This window comes from Peromyscus leucopus, chromosome 1 (genome assembly GCF_004664715.2).
Source record: "Peromyscus leucopus breed LL Stock chromosome 1, UCI_PerLeu_2.1, whole genome shotgun sequence".
NCBI classification, from domain to species: domain Eukaryota; kingdom Metazoa; phylum Chordata; class Mammalia; order Rodentia; family Cricetidae; genus Peromyscus; species Peromyscus leucopus.
The window spans coordinates 192,048,543-192,075,341 of record NC_051063.1 but is presented as its reverse complement, the minus strand read 5'-3'; the positions used below and the strand labels follow the sequence as shown (position 1 = coordinate 192,075,341).

General features: G+C 38.3%; 1 protein-coding gene across 1 annotated transcript; it reads right to left on the bottom strand.

Moving 5' to 3' along the window:
• Positions 1-1,705: 1,705 nt before the first annotated feature.
• On the bottom strand, positions 1,706-2,692 carry LOC114686863 (vomeronasal type-1 receptor 4-like). Its single transcript, XM_028861537.1, has one exon. It carries the CDS (start codon positions 2,645-2,647, stop codon positions 1,706-1,708), a length of 942 nt encoding a protein of 313 aa, XP_028717370.1. The 5' UTR covers positions 2,648-2,692.
• Between the last annotated feature and the right edge of the window lie 24,107 nt (positions 2,693-26,799).

The window sequence follows — 26,799 nt, the reverse complement described above, 5'->3', positions numbered from 1 at the left end:
TTAATATGGAATATTTTTTAATTTCTATATCATTGGATTTTCATTGTTTGAGAACTCTGTTTAGTTCTATACCCATTGACTTTATGATTTTCCTGTCAACCATCATCACTTACCTCATTGCAGACATCCTTGCCTAGTTTGCATACACATACATCTTATGCAACTGTGTTATTCATTCCAAGAAGCTTAGACCTGATCCATGTCATCCTCAGACATTAATGGAACCTCCATTATCTCTCATTCATATATCCAATTTCCCTGCTCTGCATCAACATGCAATAAAGTATTTTAGGATGATTCCTGTTTTAGCTATGCCAAACAATCCTAAAGGAAAAAGCAATCATTTTTCAGATACTTTTCAATATTCTATGAAAGTCCTATAAACATCTATCTATGAACATAACATCTGTATATTTTAGGGGACTTTTACCTACAAAGGCCCTCTATCTTACCCTGATTCACTCTGTTGTTCATTTATATTGCTTTGAATGTCCATTCCATCCTCCTTGGACCAATTTCTTAAACTCATACGGAACGAGATTTCACCCAAAAAAAAGTATCTGAATTGTTGGGGTGCCACTGTTTTAGAAGGTAACGAAACATAAGAAAATAGGATAGACTTAGAAGAGGTAGATCATGAATGAGTCCTTGCAGGTTAGACTCTTGGATCCTAACGCTTTTCAGACCTCTGGAAATTCCACAATAACTCATGAACAATCTCAATTTTTTTCAGCGTCTTCTTTCAATGTCTCAAGTACCTGCTGCTCATGGTAACTCTCTTCTTAACATCAACCAACTTCCAGGAATTGCTGATATTGTCACTGCATTGTTAGAAATCTAGTATGCTGCTAGAAACTCAACGAACTTGTCTGCTCTTTATATAACCACCTCAGCCTTTTATAGCCATAATGAAAATCAAAAGGAGTCAGCATATTCCACTGAGTGGAAAGTCATATAATTGTGGGTGGAGGAACATAACAGAAAATGTTCCTGATAAAGCTGTAAAGAGTGCTGAATAGATTGAGGCATACATAGAAGAGTGGTATGGCTTGATTGTACTATTCTTATTAATCTCCAGTCACAGCATTATAAATATACCATTACTCTTCCTCAAATACATATTTTTATTTAGACCAATGAGAGGTACTATTCTGATTTGAATAAGTGGTATAGTATAGGTATGATCTTGCTCATAGCAGACTGTGGTTTGTACCTCCAGAGCAGGTGCTGGCAAGGTGATCAGGAGCTTATCCATAACAAGAGATTGGGACACTGATGTGCTTAAACAGATGTGAACTGAGCAAGGCATTCTGTGTTGAAAGTTTACTGCTTAAATAGTAGCTGTGATTGCAGAGTCTTGTGCTGGTGGAGTTTATCTTCCATAGAACAAATATTATATGTACAGAGCCTTCAGGATGTTATGTATCCATCCACCTGATGTCAAAACTCGTGATAACTTGTTGAAAACATATTGAGCATTTATTCTTCAAGGCAGCCTGAACCAAAGAAAAAGGCTGTGAAATGTGTCACATAAAGGCTCTATAAGCCAGGAACCCAAGGGTTTTGCCGGATTTTAATGAAACATCCAATATTGGAAGAAACTTGAAAGATCCTTACAGTGTACTTTATACAAACAAACGTCTTCCCTAAAGTAGTTTTGTATTGTTTCCTTTTTCAAAGATTGGATACTGAAAAAGCAAAAATTTTAAATATTTACAATAATATTAGAAGATTCTGTATTCTTGATCCAAAGAAAGCAGTGTCTAGAGAGAGGGGAGAATTGACTCATAAGTAAAAAGGGACTCAAAGAGGGAAAACACAAAGTTATAATGCTTGTGATTGTCATTGGCCACCAATTTTGATGAGACAATAGAGCACTGCAACCATGTGCAATAGTAGAGAGGGTATAAAAAGCCAGAAAGGTGATCACTAGAACAAGGATATTTTGGGTGGCTCTGGACTCAGGAGAGTTACTGTGGAAAGCTGCAGTGCTGCGAATGTGTTGAACTCGCTGTTTGTGCCTATACAAAAAGATAATCATTGAGCCGCTGGACCAGGTGATAAGGACAGAAAACACAAGTTCAGGAAACACAAAAATTGCTATGTATGTGGAGATTGTGAATTTGTCATGACCTACAACAGTATAATATTTAAAATCTGTCTCTTTTGTTATGTTTTTTCTTCTTAATTTGATGGACATATACAAAGGGAAAAGAACATTTACCATGATGTACAAGAACCAGCAGAGAGAAATATAGACACCAATGTCCTTGGGAGATTTGACTCTAAGATTCTTCCAAAAGGAGTTCCTAGGGCTGATCATGATGGCCTGGAAGACACTCAAGAGACAAATGGTGGCAATGGACATGCTCCTGAAAACTCTTTGGACATACATAAAAAGTTGGTAGCTCCAATCATTAAAGAAAAGTTTCGACACAAAAATGATCATTGTGTTGCCCATTCCTTTAGAGAGAATGATCAAGATGTTAACCATGATCAGATGCATGAGAATTAAATCCAAGGGCTTTCCTTTGTGTTTCTTGTAATAAATAACTATGCAGTAGACAAGAAGAGAGACATTTCCCAAAATTCCAACTGTACTCTGAATCAAGAATATTAGTCCTATTACCAAATTCTTGAGGTCCATTTTGTTATTAAGGAAAATTTACTTCAAAGTATGCCAACAGTCACATCTCAGAGAAAAAAAAATTATATTTTTATTGCTAAGATAGTCTTGTTTACCTGGTGTCACAAATGCACAAGGATCACATTATTTGAAGACTGAAAACCCAAGGCGGTCAGCACAACATGACCTTGTCCACACCACCTCTCACAGTTATTTTAACACCAAACATAACAATCAGTAAGAACTGCTGGAATCTTCAAATGCATGTATTTATGAAGCAAATTCGCATTATATTTCACACAAAAGTCAACACTAAGATTGGTGCGAAATTACCTGGCAGAAGCAATGACCAGTGAGTTCAATAGAAAAGTATGTTCAATTTTGCAAGTCCACTGATAATTGCAGAAAAAGTTTTCTCTTGTCATCTTCTCTAAGGAAGAAATCCACTGTTAATGCCTTTCCCATAACAATATTAATATTAAAGCATAAATATTACAACAGGAATGAGAATTTTTCTATCCTTTGCTAATTAGGTTTATTATGTAGCACTAACCATTAGGTGAAAATGATGAATTAGATAATGTTATATTAAGAGATAACTCCTAGATTATACCCCCTCCACATTCACATGGAACAATGGTGGTGTATAGTTAAGATAAAGAGAGAGGAGAGAGGAGACACATTCTGAATAAAGAAATGTTATCCAACACAATGGAGAGAAAAGAGATGAATGATTCCAACACAAATTAGTTAGAAGAAGGCAATGCTCCATAAATAATACATATGGGAATAATGTCCAGTGTTCCTATCTGATCTTATCTTATGCATCACTCAGAAGTAGGAATGTGAAGCAGAAGTCACAGGAAACACTAACTCTTGGTAACCACGTGGAAGAAACTTGAATACTGGCTATGGTGTTCATGTTACTTCACACAATTTCCCAAATGAGAGGCTGAGAGATTGTATAAAAGATGTACACTTTGCTGTAGAAAACCTAGTTCTTATAGACTAGATGAGATTTTGTCATTAGGTTTATTATGTAGCACTAACCAGTCAATCCAGTGATTGACTTGAAGGCATATAAATCCAAACCCGCAACCCGAACTTTAGCAGTCGAGTGATTCACTGATATTTATGCAATGCCATCCTATGCTCCAATGTAAATGAAATCAGGAGTGTATTGACAGCACTCACACACACTGAAATCCACTTCAAAAATGTAAGAGATCTTGCTCTAATATTTGAATTATGCAAAAAGCAATACATGGAAGCAGTGTTCTACTCTTTCAAAGCTTAACATAGACAAGAACATACTGTTAATAATTTCCACTTCTACTATAACCCATCAAGGTTTTTTTTTCTTGTTTTTGTTTTGTTTTGTTTTGTTTTTGCTTTCATGAGTCTGCTTTACTGCATGTTCAACTTGGACCTCCACTGAAACAGGCACATACACAAATTGAAGTATGCACTTTGGTACTGTTTGAATCACACATCATCCCACTTGATCCCACACCATTTTACTTCTAAATAAAAACATTTACACATAGGTAGAATTTGCAAATTATGAAATATATAATGTGAAAATGGAAGGCCACGGGGTAAATATGATATGGACTGTGGTTGTAACCTAAGTTGAAGCTCTTGCCTAATGTGTTTAAGGCTCTAAATTCTGGGAACTTCAGCAATGAAATGGGGACAAGCCATCCTGAGATTGCAGTGACCTCAGAATATTATGAAACAAGGGGAAATGATGGAAATTGCATGTGTGCTAGAACAGAATTTTGCAAGACACACAATGACATTGCTACCCTTACTTTAACACAGTGATCCCAAATTCAAGATGGAAAACAGGGATATTTAGGAAGACAAGATCCTGTTCAGTCAGATGTAGTACTGCCTAGAAACACTTCCTCCAAGCAGGGTTAGATCCTAGCTCATTCCTAGGATTAGATGTTTTTCTTAGTTTCACTTCTAAGGTCTATTTATAAACACAAAGTCATTTTCTGAAATTTGTGATTGCCATACTGCAAAATTATTCTGTGATTCATGTGTATAATTAATGGAAATCTGAATCATGTAATTAACAGAATCCTGAAGCACCTTGAAAATAAGATTTTATCAGGTTTCATGGTTTTTAATTAGGCAGCCTGAGAGAGGATTTAGTTACACTTTTGCTACATCGAGAATTAGAATAAGTTCAGGGACAATGTCTTTTCCCTACCAACTTTTTTCAGAGTAAGTTATATTTCAGAAAGACTCTGTCTCTTGACTGAATCTCTACTGTTCTGTTTCTACCAAGAGCCAGTTTTAAGAGGTGTGCACTTACCATACCTCTCCTCCTGGCTTTTTTGTCTTTGAGGATGAAAACACTGTGCAGAATCTTCAGCTCACTGTACAGCTCCTGACATGACATCCAATACTATGGATGAGAGATGGAGTCCAACCCTAAGATAATGGCTCATGTATCTGTGACCTCAACTCCTTCAGAAATGCAATTTTTATCTCAGCCACAGTCATGATGACAGAGTAGCTTTGGGAGCCAAGCACTTTTCTGAAATTTTCCAGTTGATAATTATCAAAGACACTGATGAGTTCCTTGTAAGTGTATCTAAAGAGATAATGTGTTTGGAGAGGTTCATATATTATCTTAATCTTGCTGGATGACTAGGAGGGAAGGTTCAGTGAGTATCAAAGTCTCATGATAGAGAGACCTATAAGGAGTTTCATGTGTCTCTTTAAATATGGCTAGCCTTCTCTGGGATTTCCTAAATAAAATCAAGTTCATTATTATCTTTTGGATCCATGTGCTTCTCACTTTCAATCTGAACACAGTCATTCATGAGTTCTGGAAATTCTACTAAAGTACAAGTAAAAAGGAAAGATTGACATCATAATCTACACAAGAATTTCTTCCTTTAAATTGAACTCAATGCAAATAAACAGGAATTAATGATATGAAAATACGATTATCTATGTTAGAGTTATAAACCAAGCAACAACTGTAAATCAAACAGAGCCCTATCTTAGAATTATTTCTATATGTAATCATTCATCACAACTGACATCATATGTATCCAATAAATTTTACATAATGAATTGCCACTTTCTCTTTCTTAAAAGTACTAAATAGAAAACAGGATAATATAGTAATTTTTAATACTAATCAGATTAGGAGAATTAATTTTAACATTTAATGAAAAAGCATAAGAATTAAAGGTTGAAAATTTATCTTCTGTCCATGAAGCATCTCACTTACAGTGTTTAAGGCCAATATAGAAATGAGAGAGATAACATCTAAACCAAACCACCACCAATTCCAACACACAAAAAAGCAAACTTTAGACCAACAGCTGTGGAACCTGTATGTGACCGGAATAGGCCCTCTGCATATTGGACACAGTTGTATAGCTTGGTTTGTTTGAGGGGCCCCTGGCAGTGGGATTAGTAACTATCCCTGGTACATGAACTAGCTTTCCAGAGCCAGCTATGGTGGGATGCCTTGCTCAGCCTTGATGCAGGGAGGATGGGCTTGGTCCTGCCTCATATGAATGTACAAAGATTTTCTGACTCCTCATGTGAACCTTTACCCTTTTGGAGGAGGGGAATGGGTGATGGGTCAGTGGGGAAGGCTTGAGTGGAGTGGAAGGAGGGATAAGAGCCTAATCTGTAGTTGGTATGTAAAATGAATAAAAAATGTCTTAAATAAAAAGAGCCTTTGGTCTGAAGTTCTCTCTGTACTTGACTAATTTTGTAGAAAATATTAAGAATGCATAAACTTCCATAGTTATTACAGGGAAAGAAGAGGCCTCAAAATATCCCAAGTAGAATAAGATATAGTAAAATTTAGGATAATAATTTTTGGGTAAAGCATTCTTGCCTGGACACCTATATGCTCTATTACTTATCTACACCTAACATAGATATGTTAGTTTAATAGAGAACATGAGATCATTAGTATTCAGAGTTCCAAAGATAGATAGTGTCATGGGTTGGTGTGAACCTAGGTCTACTCTTGCAGGGAGTACCGACCCCTGAGGACAGGTTGTGTAAATCAAGCATGGTGATGGGTGTGATGTTTTACAGGATATCAGAATTGATACACTTGCATAATCTGATACATACAGACTCACTTAAGTCTCTCATGTGTTGTCCTGTATTTGTTCTCTACCAATTTGGCCATTACTGAGGTAAGGAGGAAGAATGAATTTCCAAAGAACCAGAGTAGTAAAAAGGATGTCTAACAACACACAGGATATAGGAGAGGTATTATTTGAGGAAAACAACAAAGAGTATATACTGATGGAGGGCTTACTGGGTTTAGGAGCTAGCAAGAAGCCAATGTCACCTGGGCAGGGGCCAGAAAATGGAAAAGAGAGCAGAAAATGAGCCCAGTGTCTATGGAAGACATAGCAGGTATTATAGAGAACAATGAAAATTTTTCTTTCATACTTCATAATTTAGATATCATGAAGTGTTTGATTACTCATTTTAGGTAAACATACAATTTTATCACATTAAATAAAATGTAACTACATTTTTAATATTCAGAAACTTTAGCTAAGCCATGGAAATTCTAGTCACTCTCACTTGGGATGGCAAAGGTTGCTTGGGAGTCACAGGTGAGGAATCCAACAAGTTAGACCTGGATATAAGAAGACAAAAAGAATTGTGTGTGTGTATATATATATATATATATATATATATATATATATATATATATATACATATATATGTGTGTGTGTGTGTGTTTGTGTATATATATATTCAAAATGGAGTATGAGTTCACAAGAAAAGACAATGTATGTAAAGAAGACCAGAAAATACTCAAGTAATCCTCTATAGGATATTTCACTTCCAGACTGACAGTCTTGCCAGCAAATTTATCATTAACTGCCCTTTAAGTTATACTAAAACATTCATTTAAGTCATTTAAGTTCTTGCAGCTGCACCATACCTTAATCACCCAAGACATACCAGTACTGTGTTTCCTTTTGCACCAATGAAATGAGTTATTATTAAAAAAATACATTTTAAGAAAAATTAGAATGGAAGAAATTTTGTCAGGTACACATATTCGGTAAACCAAAATATATTACAAAGGGTTTTTTAAGCATTAGATTAAAAAAAACTATACAATGCATGAGGGATACTCTGCACTTGAAGATGCCCCGTGTGACTTCCCTTTGAAGACACAGAAGTTGGCTGCCAGCCTGTGATTTTTCTCTTGAACCCTAGTGGGCCTGGGAATCAGGAGTGCAAGAGGAATTATTCTTTCAAGGTCCAATTCTGGGTGTGAGGAGAGGAGGGGGCAATCAGTGCCAGGGAAGGAGCTGACTCACTGTCACTGCATGTCCTGTTGGTGAACGGTCAAAGGAGGTCCCCAGAACACTTGCTATGGAGGGTGCTCTAGAGAGTGTCCTGCCTGGTTCTGCCTTGGGAAAGGACATCCCTGACAGGGATATTTGGTTCTTTTAGTTTCCAAACTTAGCACTTTAATGTCACTGACTTATATTATAGACTTGGGGTGGAAAAGATAGAAGGACCTAGAATCTGATGTTCTCAGTGTAGGATGGGTTTCATCTAACAGAATAGGTAAGAGAGGGGTTATAGATGGACACAGTAAAGCTTCTCACCCATATGTGGGGGTAATTTGACTTTTGGGAAATTAAGAGTACAAACAATGCACTTTTCAACTCACAAAAGTCCTATTTAACAAATGTCTCCAGATTGAAAGCTGTCTTAGTTATTCTTTGAATTACTAAGATAAAATACAATGAGAAAAAGTAACAAGGGTAGGAAAAGATTTGTTTCAACTTATAGTTCCACATTAGTCCTTCACTGGCAGAAGACAGGTCAGGAAGTCAAGTCCAGAATCTGAAGGCAGGAGTTGATTCAGAGGCCATGGAGGAAGATTGCTTAATGCCTTGCTCAAAATAGCTTGCTCAGTTTGCTTTTGGATAATACCTAAGGCCAATAGGCCAGAGATGGTTCCTTCCATAGTGGGCTTGGTCCCTTATCACAATCATTAATCAAGAAAATTCCTGGTGGATTTGCCTGGAGTCCAAACTTTTTGGAGCATTTTTCTCAAAGGACGTTCACTCTTCCCAGATGATGCTAGCTTGTGTCATGTCAACATAAAACTGATCAACACAAAAGTGGTAACAGACAATAATCACATCCCTTAATGAATATATATTTCTAGCATGATCCAGGTATGCTAAAGTCACCTTTCAATTTAGACAGCTGCTATTGAATCTGTCCCCCTGGGTAGGTTTGCCCTGGATCAGGAATTCTGAGTAACAGATTGATGGGGGAGGGCCCAGCCCATTTTGAGAGGTTCTATAAGAAAGCAGACTGAGCAAACCATGAGGACTTAACAAGTAAGCAGCAATTCTTTCTGGCCTCTGCAACAGCATCTTCCTCCATATTTCTGTCCTGTTTGAGTTTCTGCCCCGACTTCCTTCAATAATGACACTGATATGGAAGGAGAAGCCAAATAAAACCCTTCCTCCTCAAGTTTGTTTTGATTATAATATTTCACAATGGCAAAAATAACACTAACTTGTGAGGGACCAGCTCCCACAATTATTTAACCCAGGGACTCTTGAGTAATGAGGGATAAGAGACTTAGTTAGAAATAGAGGGGAGAGAAACAGAGAAATTCAGGATAGACTCGAGTAGGCCTGGATCCTTATCCAAACAGGCCCAGAATTTTATTCCTAATGTCTGCTTATAACAATGCCAAGGGGTGAAGCAAAAGACCTCCCCCTTGCTAGTTACAGTCAAGTGTAGCCACTTACAAACACCTGGTACCCAGGCCCATGGTCCAATCAACCTCTTATTTAGTCTTGCTGGGTACAGCCACTAGGAAACCTAGTAGGCTTCAACTGGTCCTCTCCTTCATATTTTAAAAGAAAAAACTCTTGATGCAACTGCATCAAACTTAACATAATAATTCCTACTCTCAACCTTCCTACAAACCTACTCTCAAACTACAAATCTACATGAGAACAATTTCCTTACCTTTTTTTTTTTGAAGGCCAGCGTAAAATAATGTATTTTTCTAAGTGAGGAGAATTGGTCCTAGAAATAATTAAAAGATCAAAACTATGGTTGTAAATACACAAATTAAAAATAATGTGGTAAAAGATAATATAGTACATGCTTTCATTATGAATGTGCATGACTTTACTCATTTCTTTTTCTTTTTTCTTTTCTTTCTTTTTTTTACTGTCTCTGAAGTTTATTTTTCCTCCAGGTTTCTTTCTTTCTTTTTTTATTAACAAATTTTTTTCATTCATTTTACACACCAATCAAAGATCCCCATCTTCCCTCCTCACATCCCCAACCTCCCCCACAACCCAACCCTCACTCACTCCCAACAAGAAGGCAAGGCCTCCCATGGGGAGGTACATCCAGTAGAGGCAAGTATGAGCCCTTCCCAATGCCTCAAGGCTGCACAAGGTGTCCCATCATAGTTAGTCAGCTCCAAAAAGCCCCCTAATTCACCAGGGATGGATTCTGATTCTACTGCCAGGGAGCCTCCCAAGCAGATCAAGCTACACAATTGTCTCGCAATACAAAGGGCCTAGTCCAGTCCCATGCAGGCTCCACAGCCATTAATCCAACTTTCATGAGTTCCCACTAGTTTGATTTGATCATCTCTGCAGGTTTCCCCATCATAATCATAATGCACTTGCTCATAGAAACCCTCCTCTCTCTCTCTAACTGGACTCTTGGAACTCTGCCTGGTGTTTGGCTGTGGATCTTTGTATTTGCCTCCATCAGTCATTGGAGAAAAGCTCTGTGATGACAGTTAGGGTATTCACTGATCTGATCACTGGAGCAAGCCAGTTCAGTTCAGGCACCCTCTCCACTATTTCTAGTAGTAAAAGCTGGGGTCATCCTTGGGGATTCCTGGCAACTTCTGTAGCACCAGGCTTCTCTTTCTGCCCCATGATATCTCCCTCCATCACTATATCTCGCTCATTGCTTTCCCACTCTATTCCTGCTCCAGCTTAGAACACCCCATTCTCTTATGATTTCATCCCCCATCACCTACCCTCCATTGCCCAACCCTCACCCCCAGTTTACTTACTCATGGAGATCTCATCTATTTCCCCTTCACAGGGAGATCCATGTATCCCTCTTTGGATCTTCCTTGTCAACTAGCTTCTCTGGAGTTTTGGGTTATTATCTGGATATCCTTTACTTCACATCTAGTATCCATTAATGAGTGGGTACATACCATGTTTGTCCTTCTGAGTCTGGTTTACCTAACTCAGGATGATATTTTCTAGTTCCATTTGCCTGCAAATTTCATGATGTCATTGTTTTTCTCTGCTCAGTAGTACTCAATCATGTATATGTACCACATTTTATTAATCCATTATTCAGTTGAGGGACAAGTAGGTTGTTTTCAGGATCTGGCCATTACAAATAATGCTGCTATGAACATAACTGACCATGTGTCCTTGTGGCACGGTTGGGTATTACTTGGGTATATGCCCAAGAGTGGTATAGCTGGGTCTTGAGGAAGATTGAGTCCCAATTTCCTAAGAAACTGCCACACTGATTTTCAAGGTGGCTGTACAAGTTTGCATTCACACCAACAGTGGAGTAGTGTTTCCCTTGCTCCACATCCTCTCCAACATAAGCTGTCTGTAGTACTTTTGATCTTAGGCATTCTGACAGGCATAAAATAGTATCTCAGAGTCATTTTGATTTCTATTTCCCTGATGACTAAGGATGGTGAGCAATTTCTTAAAAGTATTTTGGCCATTTGAAATTCTTTCTTTGAGAATTCTTTGTTTAGCTCTATAACCCATTTCTTAATTGGATTGTTTGTTATTTTGATGTCTAGGTTCTTGAGTTCTGTCTATATTTTGGAGAGCAGCCTTCTGTCAGATGTGGGTTGGTGAAGATCTTTTCCTATTCTGTAGGCTGTCATTTTGTCTTATCTTTTTTTTAAAGATTTATTTATTTACTGTGTATATAAAAGAGGGTGCCAGATCTCATTACAGATGGTTGTGAGCCACCATGTGGGTGCTGGGAATTGAACTCAGGATCTCTGGAAGAGCAGTTGGTGCTCTTAACCTCTGAGCCATCTCTCCAGCCCATTTTGTCTTATTTTCTGTATCCTTTGCCTTACAGAAGCTTCTCAGTTTCAGGAGGTCCCATTTATTAATTTTTGCTCTTGGTGTATGTGCTACTGGTGTTATATTTAGGAAGTTCTCTCCTGTGCCAGTGCATTCAAGACTACTTCCTACTTTCTCTTCAATCACATACAGTGTGATTGGTTTTATACTGAGGTCTTTGATCCACTTAGACTTGAGTTTTGTGCATGGCAATAGATATGGATCTTATTTACAGTCTTTTACATATTAATGTCCAGTTATTCCAGCACAATTTGTTGAAGGTGCTTTTTTTTCCCATTGTACAGTTTTGGCTTCTTTGTCAAAACTCAGGTGTTCACAGGTGTGTAGGTTAATGTCAGGATCTTCAGTTTGATTCCATTGGTCCACATGTCAGTTATTATGCCAGTAACAAGCTGGTTTTTATTACTGTAGCTGTGTAGTAGAGCTTTGTATCAGGGAAGGTGATGCCTCCAGAGATGACTTTGTTGTACAGGATTCTTTTAGCTATCCTGGGTTTTCTGTTTTTCCAAATGAGGTTGAGTATTGTTCTTTCCACGTCTGTGGAAAATTGTGTTGGGATTTTGATGGGGATTGCATTGAATCTGTAGATTGCTTTAGATGGTGATTGCATTGTATAGTTAGATTGCTTTTGGTAGGACTGTCATTTTTACTATGTTAATCCTACCTATCCTTGAGCATGGGAGATCTTTCCATTTTCTGATATCTTCTTCAATTTCTTTTTTCAGGGACTTAAAGTTCTTATCATACAGATCTTTCACTTGCTTAGTTGGAGTTACCCCAAGGTATTATACATTATTTGTGGCTATTGTAAAAGGTTCTGTTTCTCTGGTTTTTTTCTCAGCCTGTTTATCATTTGTATATAGGAGGGCTACTTATATTTTGTTAATCTTGTATCCTGCCACTTTACTGAAGGAGTTTGTCAGCTATAGGAGTTCCCTGGTAGAATTTTTGGGGTCATTTATGTATACTATCATGTCTTCTGCAAATAGTGAAAGTTTGACTTCTTCTTTTCCAATTTGTATCCCCTAGATTTCCTTTTGTTGTCTTATTGTTTTGTCTAGAACTTCATGTACTATATTGAATAAATATGGGGAGAGGGGACAGCCTTGTCTTGTTCCTGATTTTAGTGGAATCACTAAATCTCTCCATTTAATTTGATGTTGTCTGTTGGCTTGCTGTAAATTGCCTTTATTATGTTTAGGCATGTTCCTTGTATTCCTGATTTCTGCATGACATTTATCATGAAGGAGTGATGGATTTTGTCAAAGGATTTTTCAGCATCTGATTAAATGATCGTGTGTTTTTTTTTCTTTCAGTTTGTTTGTATGGTGTATTACACTGACAGTTTTTCATATGTTGAACCGTCCTTGCACCTACTTTATCATGGTGAATAATTTTTTAATATGTTCTCAGAGTCAGTTTGCCAATATTTTATTGAGTATTTTTGCATCAATGTTCATGAAGAAGATTGGTCTGTAATTCTCTTTTTTTGTTGCATCTTTGTTTAGCTTGGGAATCAGAGTAATGGTAGCCTCATACAAAGAGTTTGGTAATGTTCCTTCTGTTTCTATTGTGTGGAGTAATTTGAAGAGTATTGGTATTAACTCTTCTTTGAAAATCTGGTAGAATTCTAGGTTTAAACCATCTGGTCTAGGCTTTTTTTTTTTGGTTGGGAGACTTTTAATAACTGTTTCTATCTCCTTAGGTGTTATTGGTCTATTTAAAATGTTTATCTGGTCTTGATTTTAACATTGATATGTGGATATCCAGAAAACTGTCCATTATTTTTACATTTTCCAATTTTGTGGAGTACAGGTTTTTGAAATATGACCTGATGATTCTCTGGATTTCCTCATTGTCTGTTGTTATGTCTCCCTTTTCATTTCTGATTTTGTTAGTTCGGGTGTTCTCTCTCTGCCTTTTGTTAGTTTGGATAAGGGCTTGTCTATCTTGTTGATTTTCTCAAAGAACCAGCTCTTTGTTTCATTGATTCTTTGTATTGTTCCCTTTGTTTCTATTTTATTGATTCAGCCCTCAATTTGATCATTTCCTGGCATCTATTCCTCCTGGATGAATTTGCTTCTTTTTGTTCTAGATCTTTCAGGTATGCTGTTAAGTCACTAGTGTGAGATTTCTGCAACTTTTTTGTGGGCATTAGTGCTTTGAATTTCCCTCTTAGCACTTCTTTCATAGTGTCCCATAAGTTTGGGTATTTAGTACATTTATTTTTACTGAATTCTAAGAAATCTTTAATTTCTTTCTTTATTTCTTCCTTGACTCTTCAGTGATTCACTTGAACATTATTCAGTTTCCATGAGATTGTAGGCTTTCTCTAATTTTTGTTTTTGTTGAAATCTAACTTTAAGCCATTCCAATAGAATACAGGATGTTATTCCAATTCTTTTGTATCTGTTGAGATTTGCTTTGTAACCAAGTATGTGATTGATTTTAGAGAAGGTTCCATTGAGTGCTGAGATGAAGTTATATTCATTTTTGTTAGGGTGAAATGTTCTGTAGATATTAATTCCATTTGAGTCATAACATCTGTTAGGTCCCTTATTTCTCTGTTATGTTTCAATCTAGATGATCTGTCCAATGGGGAGAGTGGGGTGTTGAAGTCACCCACTATTAATGTGTGCGGTTTGGTGTGTGATTTAAGCTTTAGCAATGTTTCTTTTATATATGTACAGGCCCTTGTATTTGGGGCATATATGTTCAGAACTGAAATTTCATCTTGGTAGATCTTTCCTTTGATAAGTATGTAATGTCCTTCTCAATTTGTTTTGATTGATTTTAGTTTGAAGTCTATTTTGTTAGATATTAGGATAGCTTGCTTCTTAAGTCCATTTGATTGAAAAGTCTTTTCCCAGCCTTTTACTCTGAGAAAGTGTCTGTCTTTGAAGTTTCAGTTTGTTTCTTCTATGCATCATAAGGATGGGTCCTGATTTCATATCCATTCTCTTATTCTGTGGCTTTTTATAGGTGAATTAATTCCATTGATATTAAGGGATATTAATGACCTGTGATTGTTAATTCCTGTTATCTTTTGGTGGTAGTGTGTGTGTGTTTGTGTGTGTGTGTGTGTGTGTGTGTGTGTGTGTGTGTGTGTGTGTGTGTTTCCCTTCTATGAGATTTACTGCTGTGGAGTTATCTATTACCTGTGTTTTTGTGGGTGTATCTGACTTCCTTAGGTTGGAATTTTTCTTCTAGTGCTTTCTGTAGGGCTGGAATTGCAGATAGGAATTATTTAAATCTGGCTTTGTTGGGTTGGAGAGATGGTTCAGAGGATAAGAGCACTTACTGTTCTTCCAGAGGACCTGAGTTCAATTCCCAGCAATGACATGGCAGCTCACAACCATCTGTAATGAGAACTGGTGCCCTCTTCTGGCATGCAGTCATACATGCTGTATACATAATAAATAAATAAATATTTTTTTTTTAAAATCTGGTTTTGACTTGATATGTCTTGTTCACTCTGTCTATGGTGATTGAAAGTTTTGTTGGGTATATTAGTCTAGGATGGCATTCATGGTCTCTTAGTGTCTGCATTACATTTGTCCAGGACCTTCTGGCTTTCAAAGTCTCCACTGAGAAGTTGGGTTTTACGCTGATGAGTCTGCCTTTATAAGTTACTTGGCCTTTTTCCTTTGCTGCTCATGATATACTTTCTTTATTCTGTATGCTTACTGGTTTAATTATCTGGTGAGGGGACTTCTTTGGGGGGTCTAGTCTATTTGCTGTTCTATATGCTTCTTATATCTTCATAGGTATTTCCTTCTTTAAGTTGGAAAAGTTTTCTTCTATGATTATGTTGAATATATTTTCTGTGCCTTTGAGTTGGTGTTCTCCTTCTTCTATCCCTATTATTTTTAGGTTTGGCCTTTTAATGGTGTCACAGATTTCCTGGACATTTTGTGTTATGACTTTTTGGGCTTTGGTGTTTTCTTTGACTGATGAATCCATTTCCTCTATTGTATCCTCTACAGCAGAGATTTTCTCTTCCATCTCTTGTATTTTTTTGGTTATTCTTGCATCTGTGTTTACTGTTCATTGACTCAGATTTTCCATTTTAAGCATTCCCTCTGTTTGTATCTTCTTTATTGTTTCTATTTCACTTTTCAGATCCTGAACTGTTTTCTTCACATGGGTCCTAGAGGCAGGACTCTCTACGTGGGAGAAGAGTCACTCACCTCTTGGTCCAATGATAGCTGGTGCATTCCATGTCTCAGGAAGTTACTGGGGTCACAGGTGGATGGGTATTGGGGTATGGCATGAGTCTTGTAGAGTGCAGGATCTGATGGGTATTTTCGTCAGCATAAGTTTTCCCTGCTGGCTGGCAACTGGGGCAGAGTTGAGTAGGGGTTCCTAGGGACTGACTGTGTCCTCAAGAACAATTTCTTAATAGAACTATACAAAACATGACATTAATTCACTCAAGTAACATGAAAATATTTTTTAAATTAAATATACTGATGAATATTAATTCTCCCTTTTCTTTATATTTTAAATTAAATCTCAAACCTAGTTAGAAAACTTAAATTTATCTATTTAAACAGTTTCATTTTTACATAAATAGTTCCATAAACAGTTCATATGTCATCACCATTGATAAAGTCTATATTTATAAGTAAATTCAAATTGTCCCATTGTAATGAAATCATTAATGTCCATTTCATTTCCTTTTTTAAAATTTTGATTTATTTTATTTTACAACATAATTTAATTCTACATAACAGGCACGGATTACCTTGTTCTCCCCACTCCCGCCCCCTTCCCTTCCCCCCAGCTTACCTCTCATTCCCATCTCTTCCAGGGCAAAGACTCCCCTGAGGATTGAGATCAACCTGGTAGATTCAGTCCAAGTCCCCTCCTCCCAGACTAAGCCAAGCGTCCCTGCATAAGCCCCAGGTTTCAAACAGCCAACTCATGCACTGAGCACAGGACCGGTACCACTCCCTGGATCCCTCCCAAACAGATCAAGCCAATCAACTGTCTCACCTATTCAGAGGGCCTGGTCCAGTTGGGGGTCCCTCAGCCTTTGGTTCATAGTTCATGTGTTTCCATTTGTTTGGCTATTTGTCCCTGTGCTTTATCCAACCTTGGTTTCAACAATTCTTGCTCATACAAACCCTCCTCTTTCTCGCCAATTGGACTCCCGGAGCTCCACCAGAGGCCTGGCCGTGGATCTCTGCATCCAGTTTCCTCAGTCATTGGATGGGGTTTCTAGCATGACAATTAGGGTGTTTGGCCATCCCATCACCAGAGTAGGTCAGTTCGGGCTGTCTCTCAACCATTGCCAGCAGTCTATTGTGGGGGTATCTTGGTGGATTTCTTTGGGCCTCTCTAGCACTTTGCTTCTTCCTATTCTCATGCGGTCTTCCATTTCATTCTTAAGTCTGAAAGTTCAAAAAGAGTTCTGGTACCAGACTTCTATTTTAATTCTGAAGAAACTTTTCTCCCAACCAAAAACTTTTTGCCATTAACAATTCTAGCATAAACAAGCATCTCTGTGCAGTCAGCAAACAGAAACTGCAAAACATTTGTTGCTAGCTGTTTCAGGCTTTTAAGGCTTTCACAGTCTGTCTGTGCTTCCCATAAGTGGCCATTCCCAGACCTGTGTCTGCTAGAAGTTGGGCCATTTTTTTTTTCTACAGCAACTCTGGCTCTGTGAGGAAAACCTAGTCGCTACAAACTGTTGCTTTCTTGGGCCCCATTACCTGTTTTAATGCAATCAGCATCCTGTGTCCCGGAATCCTCCATACGCTGTCCTGTTATATGCTCTCCTGTTGTATCGATGAATGTAGCCTAACGACAATTCCATGATTTCTGTCACATCCTGCTGCTGGGAGCTCAGGCTGCAGTCAGTCTCAGCAGTTCCTGCAGAACCCTGGACTGGCTGTTCAGCCTGGCGTACTCAGCTGCTCGTCAGGCACCAACACTGTTCTGCTCTCTGTCTCCAGAAGCAGTCTGGTCTCCAAGATTTCCATTGCTAGCCGTTCATCTTTCCTGAGGCAATGCAAACTGCTGGGCTCTCTCTGCCATTTGCCTTTCTCATGGTGCAGCATCTTCAAAGGCTGCAGAATCTTGTTCAACTTTCCTGCAGCACAGCATCTCTGCAGGGCTTTCCAAACTGCTGCTTGTCATTAGCCTCTCTCGTGGCTTAGCGTGTTCATTTTCATCATGGCTTTCTTTCAGTGGAAAGCTTGTAGATGCGCATCTGCCATCTGCATGGTGTTGATGTCTTGAAGGCCTCAGCTTCTGAGACCCTCTGGCTGCTATTTTCTGAAGCTGGCAGTCTTTGGAGCTGCTTCTTGTTGTTATTGGTAGTTTCTGGAACTGCCAAATCTACTCTGGATATTGCTTTCCCAGGTTGGGAAAACCTATATGCTTAGACCTAAAGCCTATATTCTAAATCTACATTTTTCTGATTAAATCTATGACCTATTTAAACCTACATTCTATATGACTACTTTACAAACCCTAACTAAGTCCTACTCAAGCCTTTACATTTATTTAAACTTACATTCTATAAGTCTACTTTATAAACCTTACCTAAGTCTTACTTACATTCTATAGTACCTTAGTAAACATATTTCTTATACTACCTTAGCAAATATACTTCTTATCTTATTTAAACTTGCATTTACAACTATCATGGCCATTTTTTACTACATGTCTTAAAGAAATTTGGATCTATTCAAACACCTAAAGAGTTCTTAATACCTAGAAGAGATTTAGAAAAGATATCTAGGAGAGATTTCTTAACTATTATCCCTTTCCATATGACAGAACTAACTTAACACTAAAGTAAACATCTATAAGATAATTACCACATAGAAAAGATTTTTAGCTAAATTATTAACAAGACCAGAAGTATGCAAATCATTTAGTCAGCTTTTTGATATTATTCTAAAAGTTTTTGAGAGTTTGAAACAAGATTTGTCAATGGCTCTTTAACACTGGGATTCAGTGAGTACTGTTGCTATGGAGTTGTAACACTTGTTGCTAGGGAGCTATAACATTTTTGGAACAAATGCTGTACTCCCCAAAGTCATCTTTCCCACCAACTTCTCTCAGCCATTCCAGAACTGACAGAGATGTGCTCTCAGTGATAAATGGTTTCTAACCAGAGGGTGTCTCTTTACCCAAATTCATGACAGCTTCCCTGTGCCATAATTCAGACAAATGTTTCTGTTACAGCAGAAAAGGTACTTAAAGCCTCATCTTAGGCTGAGGGTGAAATTCCTGTATTGAACTGCCATATAGCTCTTAGCAAAAATTTCTTGCGCAGTTATTAGACAATATAAGGCACTGTTTCAAACCTGCATTGATACTACTTTTTCCAGAAAGCCTTTCAGGTACACTAGCAAAATTTCTGATTCCCTTTACAGGGTTTCACTTTTGCAGAGGGAGATTTTTCTTTCCTAAGTTTGCTTTAGAATACCTGTGACACATTTAACAGGTGTATCTCTTCAATTAGATCTTTCATCTGACACTGTTCCTGAGCTTTGCATCTATTTGTCCACATGCTCAGACTGTGACTAATTGCCTGAGGCAAAGCCCTTGGGGCTTCACTCTGGGTCAGTGAGGCAAACCGAAAGCATTTGTTTCAGAAAGGTCCTTTCTCTGATAGAAAAAAAGCTTCTCTCCTGGATAGCTCTATATCCTGTCCAGGCCTGGCTCCTTCCCCAGATAGTGTCTCTGACACAGTAGCACAGCCACAGTTGGGTTTACTGCTTTGCCCAGCAGCCCCTTCCATCAAGGAGGTATCTGCCTGTCTCTGCATGGGGATTTCTGAGTGCTTTTTCTCCTGGCTTGAAAAGACAGTGCTTAAAAGAGAGGTTTTTGAAAACTCAAGCTCTGCCTCCCTCATTGCAGGGAAGATTTTTAAAGCTTGAAAGGACAGACCCTAGAGACGTTTTGCTATTTTCCCTTAGAGTGAATCACAGGTGAATTCCCATACTAATATCTCCAGGTGATTCTTATTTTTGTCCTTTACAGAAAAAAAACTGAAAGTTCTGAAAGGCTTTTTAGAGAAAGATTACATTTTTTAACAAAACCTTTTAGTTTGAAAGGGAAAGATTTAAGTTTTTCCTAAGATTTCTGTTCTCTAAACTTTTTTGGTTTCATGGCCAGAGAAAACTAATTCTGAGGGTTAGATGTTGCGCTGCTGGTGGAGCAGAGGACTTTTGTTTCCATCCATACCTGCTGCAGATAAAATCTCTTTCCTCAGCTGCTTTTTTAGCATTTTACCTGTCCCCGGGTCAAAAGCCTCCATAGGAATCTTTTTTCTACCCAATAAGCTCAAAGAAGATAGATTTTCTTCTAGCCTTTAAGTTCCAAGAAGATAGATCCCCCCCCCAATTTGCATCCATAGCCCCATAGTTAGGCTTATTTTATCCTACTTTACCCTAAGCTTTTTCCTTCTATATTCCTAACCCAATATTTCTATTATCTACCTTTCTTAATTTTTATAGATAGAAGAGAGAGAGAGTCTAATTATAGAGAAATCTAATGCTGCAGTCTTGAAGTATTTTACTGCCTACCCTACACACCCAAGAATAAAATACTGTTGTCTTCATTTTTCAATTCTTTATCAGCATGCCCACACTTATATCACCCCCTCAATCCTTTCCCCAAGTTTTAGGTTTATTTTTTTTCTTTTTTATCTTTTTCTTTGTCTCTGTTCAGGCATCATCTGTCGGGGACAAGCCCCCACAATTATTTAACCCAGGGACTCTTGAGGAATGAGGAATAAGAGACTTAGTTAGAAATAGAAGGGAGAGAAACAGAGAAATGCAGGATAGACTCGACTGGGCCTCCTTATCCAAACAGGCCCAGAACTTTATTCCAAAGGTCTGCTTATAACAATGCCAAGGGAGCAAAAGACCTCCCCCTTGCTAGTTACAGTAAAGCATAAGCCCTTACAGATATCTGGTACCCAGGCCCGTGGTCCAATCAACCTCTTATTTCGTCCTGCTGGGTACAGCAACTAAGAAACCTACTGGGCGACAACACTAAGCAGAACAGACATTAATAAAGTAAATGAAGATGGTATGCTGGTAATATAAGCTTTGAAAGATTTTACTCCCACTTAGTGATGTGTTTTCATTTGCAGCTCAGCAAAACCATACCAGCTGACTGCCAATGAGCTTCCTGCTGCTCTATGAGGTTCGGAGACTAAAATGTGGACATGGACCTCCTATCCACAAAAAAAAAAAAAAAAAAAAACATCCAGGATTCCCAAGATCCCTGTAATCTGATCACTGGGACTCTCCAATAGTCAGAGATACAAAGAAAAAACTCACACCTCCTTCTCCTGGCCCACATCTCTCACTTTAGAGCTACCTAGAGTATTGCTGGGTCCTAATGACCGCCTTAGGGAAGGGAGTAAGATGGTGCTGCATCAATGACACAGACATCAGGAGTCATGTGAAAGGCAAAGAGCAGAGGAGTTTATTCAGTAACAGAGAAAGTCTTATATACCCTCCTCCCAGCATCCAGGCTGTGTCCCATTTGGTGACATTGCCAGGTCATCCCTCATTGGGTAGGCACATTCAGAAACATTGACAGTGCCTGTTGCTAGTCCCTCAGGCACACTCAGCATGATCAGTACTTTGGACAGCACCTGTTGCTAGGTCCTCTTGCAGACTCCAGGTTGGCTCATAGCTAAGTACATTATATGCATGCCTTGACAACTGGTTTGAGCCAATTTTCTAGCTCTGTAGTGTAGCATGAATCTTAAAGAGTCATATTAATAAAATCAAACCTGGGGCCAGGTATGGGTCAACACTGGAAGATCAGAGAAGCTGAACAAGCCACAGCTACCTCACCTTTCCAGTTCCTCAGCTGATCCTGTTTCTTCAGACTGGAAGCCTCTGAGTCCTTATATCCTAATGGATCTCAGCTGAACTGTTGCTAGAAGCCTAAAAGCTTAACCAGCCAAATGTGTCTAGTTTCTGGTCTTCACACCTTATATATCTTTCTGCCTTCTACCATCACTCCCTGGGATTAAAGGCTCACTTCTTGGGATTAAAGGTGTGTGTCACCATGCCTGGCTGTTTCCAATGTGGCTTTGAACTCACAGAGATCCAGGAGGATCTTTGTCTCTGGAATGATAAGATTAAAGGTGTGTGCTACCACTGCCTAACCTCCATGTTTAATATTGTGGCTGTTCTCTTCTCTGACCCCAGATAAGTTTATTGGCGTGCACAATATTTTGTGGAACACAATACCACCACACTGCAGGCCTATCCTACTAGACCAGAGTACCTACCTGTGCTTGTGAGAAGCCTTCCATCCTCCCTAAGGTGACCAAAATACCCAAGTATGCAACTCACACCTCCCTTTCTAGCAAGTCTCACTACTCATCCAGGACTCTGCACACATTCTTCTTCTCTCATGGGAACACCCCAAAGCACCAATCACTTTTTGTCTAAGACCCTGTGCCTCCTCATCCATGCACATCTTTCCTAAGTATTTCCTCCAACTACAATTCAGTCCATTTACCTCTTTCTGGGTTCATTTTCTACCAATAATTACTTAAATAATGCAAATCCAGTTGAAGGCCTTGTTCAATCTCTTCTTTCACCTCTATACTCACAAAATCCACAATTCCCCTACACTGCTCCTGATCCTTAATAGATTTTATCCCGCTTCCTTTCCATTCATGACCACAAAAAGCAATGACAGCTGCCTGCCAGGTACCATTGTCTCCTCATACAGCCCAGAGAACCAAGACCAGTCCAATCAACTCAGAAAAATGCTGTGGCACCTCAACCAATGACTTCAGACATGATAGAGAAACTGACATGAAAAGGAAGAATTGAAATAGAGCCTGCATCCCTAACCAGAAAAAGAGTCGAAAAAGATTACAAAAGACATACAAATGCTAGTATGAGTTAGTCCCCTCCAGAATATTATAAATGCCTAAACTAAAACAGGCAAGAAGATTTCAACCAATCATAAAAAGCCAACACACCTCAGAATTGTAAGTTCTAGCACAGAAAAAAGAGCAACATAAAAAAGTCAGACAATATATCTCTTCCAAAAGTGACTAATCCTATGGTAATGATTTCTAATGAAAATGATCTGGAAGAACTTCTAGGCAAGTAATACAGAAGAATGATTTGAAGCATGTTTGAACAACTTTAAGAAGATATGAGCATGCTTAAAAGAAAAGAAAACAGATGAATAAAAAAGGTGAAGGCATTACAAAGTATGAAAAATAAAATTCAAAAAGAAAATCATGGAAGAAAAATCAAAACTGACATGATGCTAAAAATTGAAACCTCAGGAAGCCAAATAAAAACCTCAATGGAAAGCCTCACTAACAGAATGGATCGTGTTAAAAACAGATAACTAGAGATGGAAGACAGAGGAGAACACATGGAGCACTCTTTAAGTGTCAAAGATGAACTTAGAAAAATGCAAAAAGAAGCATAGGAAAGCTTTGAGACATGGTAAATATAAAATCATTGGATTGTAGGTATAGAAGAAGAATACTTTACCAAACCCTTTATATGGCTACTCTATGTTCAAGGATTTCACCCCAGAGAAAATTTTTAAATACTATCTTTTCCAATGTAGAAATGGGGTGTTTATTTTCTTAATTTTCAAGTTTAAGACTACATTGAAATAAGTGGAAACAGACACTTTAAACAGAGATACACTTTTGCAAACATTTCCTTCTGGTATTTTATTTATCTTTTAATTTTTCTTAGAATTTATTTTCAGGAGCATCTCATGTCATTGGAAGAAGAGGCAACATGATGTTGATCTTTCTACTGTTATGAAGAAACTTCAGTGGATTGTTTTGAATGACTTGAAAAACAAGAAAAGATGAAGCTGATAGTGAAAACACTGGTTTCTCTGACTGTGGAGTGTCCCATGTCCTAGTGCCTGAAATTTTTCTGGTCCTGTTCACATGCACTACCTTTTTCCTTGCTATGGATTTTTAAAATACTTACATTGTCTACATTTCCTTCTATACAGAAAATTCTCTAAGACCTCTATAATTATGTATCCAACTGAGTCCTGGACATCTCTACTGAGATGTCTAACAGTTATCACCACCATCCAGAGTCTAAGAGTAACCTGGATTTCCTTCAGACCTGTAATTCCCAAGCAGACATCACCATATCAGATGATGAAAACTGAACATTATATGGTTTACCAAGATATAATATACATTTAAGATATTTGATGTATATTTCACATTGCAATATTTATAACTGCTTCGTTTAATGTGTGTAGCCAAATTTCTAACAGGTCTTATTAAATAACAAACAGCACCAAATATAGGGGTGAAAGCCTTAGAGATCAGGGAAATAGTGAGAGCCACCAGTTAACCTTTACTCACCACACCATAGCTTCCAAAGGAGAGCTAATTCTGTCTACCTGTGCCTTTATTGCCTTGCTGTTCTGCCCTCATTGCCCCTTAGCCCAGCTACCTCAATTTCTTGTTACTGCCTGTCTGTACATACCTCCAGGTCTCTATGGTAGGAACTGGGATTAAAGGCATGTGTCATCATGTTTGGCTCTGTTCCCTAGTGCGACTTTGAACACACAGAGACCCTGCCTGCCAAATTATTTCATTAAGGACATATATGCTACCATTGCTTGACTTTTGTGTTAATGGCTTGCTATTTTCTCTGATCTCCAGGCAAACTTTATTTATTAACATACAAATAAAATATCACTGCATTTCAGCACACATAAAATAACATCATTGCTGTGGGATGTTCTGTATGGCAAATGTGTTACTCTGATTGGTCAATAAATAAAACAATGATTGGCCAGTGGCTAGGCAGGAAGTATAGGCAGGACTAAAAGAGAGGAGAAAAGAAAGAACAGGAAGGCAGAAGGAGTCACTGCCAGCCGCCACCAGGACAAACTGTATGTGAAGACACCGGTAAGCCATGAGCCACGTGGCAAGATATAGATTTATGGAAATGGATTAATTTAAGCTATAAGAACAGTTAGCAAGAAGCCTGCCATGGCCATATAGTTTGTAAGCAACATAAGTCTCTGTGTTTACTTGGTTGGGTCTGAGCAGTTGTGAGACTGGCGGGTAAGAGAGATTTGTCCTGACTGTGGGCAAGTCAGGAAAACTCTGGCTACACATCATATTTCTCCTTTTTTGTCTAATAAAATAAAAAATAATAAAAAGTTTATAATATAAGAAAAAATATACAGTAAGTACAATAACTATATACAGGATATACAAGCAATAAATACATCAACAATGTCTAATCCATTTGCATTTGACATATTCAGAGAAAATATTCCATTATCTATCCTATTTTGGTAAGTCCACAATGTACCTATTTCACTTTCTATCCTAACTTGTATTATCAACAGAAAACTATCCTATGATGTCTTTCAAACTTTTACATTATATATCTCCTTAATGAATTTCTTTTTTGAATTTCTTAACAAGTAAAACTGTAACTACAACTATCTAATCTTCAACTCCCTCAGAGACCCAATAAGGCAATAATATTACCTAGTAAAACAGGAAGTGCAAATAAGTGACTTACAAAAATATGTGAGTTGACAGAAACAGCCAGCTGCCTGTACAATCACCCAAGGTTTCTTTGCACATTGGGGCACCATCTTTAGCCTACAGGCTTAGCTTATCTGACAGACTCATTTGTGAAGTAGGGGGTACACATGGCCTAAGGCTCGACCTCACATTCCGTTTGAATATTCCATGTAGCAGATAAACTGGAATTCCTCCAGTGTCCTGTCATAATTCAGGATTTTAAATTCTAGAAATTTCTGGTGTTTTTGGAATTCAGCTGCATATTCTTCTCAGCTTGTAGATGGCTTCTTCTCTTTTAATAAATGCCAGTCTACCATTGAGAGGTTAGATTCCATCAGCCTAGTTACTCTTTCAAGAATAACTGTTCAGTTACTGTTCCACTGCACACCAGGAGCCATCCGTCTGCTGCCTTTTCATCTGCCTTAGAAGAAAAGGGCACTGTAACATTTCTGGATTGCAAAGCCACTTCAGCAATTGTGCCATATTCTCTTGGCCTCAGAGGACACATGTTGTCAAAGCCACAACATCACTTGTGTTGGCAAGGATCAGTAGTCCTTTGTTTTGTGTCCTCTTTGTCCATTTTGGATAGAATACTGTCAGCAGTCAATGTGAGGGCACTTTGTTGCCCAGTGGCTAACTTTTGCCACAGTGAAAGTTAATTCCATATGCAGTTTCTTCAATACCCATATCTTCTCTGAAGTAAATTGATGCTGCCAGGAGCTGACATGTCTCATAGTCATAAAAAAATAAAAAATTCTAAGTTATTAAAACATTTTAAAAGCCATATGCTGTGTATATTGCTCTGAATTAATAAAATGCTGATTGGCCAGTAGCCAGGCAGGAAGTATAGGCGAAACAAGCAGAGAAGAGAATTCTGGGAACAGGAAGGCTGAGTCAGGAGATGCCAGCCTGAAGTCCAGGAAGCAACATGTAAAGGCAACAGGTAAAGCCACGGAACTCCTGGCAACATATAGATTTTTTACACTGAGTTTAAGTACAAGAGCTACTCAGTGGTAGGCTTGAGCTAATGGCCAAGTAGTTTAACTAATATAAGCTTCTGGGTGATTATTTTATAAGCAGTTGCAGGGTCTGTGGGGCTGGGCAGGACTGGAGAAAACTTCAGCTACAAATGGTGCTAGAACGTAGGGCAACAGTTTCCACATAAAACCTGAAAAAGCTTTTTTAAAAAGTCTTAAAATGGAGCTAAAAACAGCTTCCTAGTTGTCTCAAGTTAGCAGCAGCCTATGTGCTTGAGCTACTCCATGGCGGGTTCATGGCCTGTGGGCTTGACCTATGCCACATTACACAGAAGCGTCTCCAAGCTGTGCACTATGCTGCATGGTAGATATAGTTGTTGATAGTTTTTAAAAAAGGGTTTGGGGCTATACATTTCTGGATAGAAGCATAGACACACTGCTTCCCAGAGTCAGCAGTGAGCTTGGCAGTAAACATAGTTCTGCCATGTTGGG

Coding starts and splice junctions, on each gene's coding strand:
- LOC114686863 (XM_028861537.1), bottom strand. CDS start 2,647: ATGGACCTCAAGAATTTGGTAATAGGACTAATATTCTTGATTCAGAGT.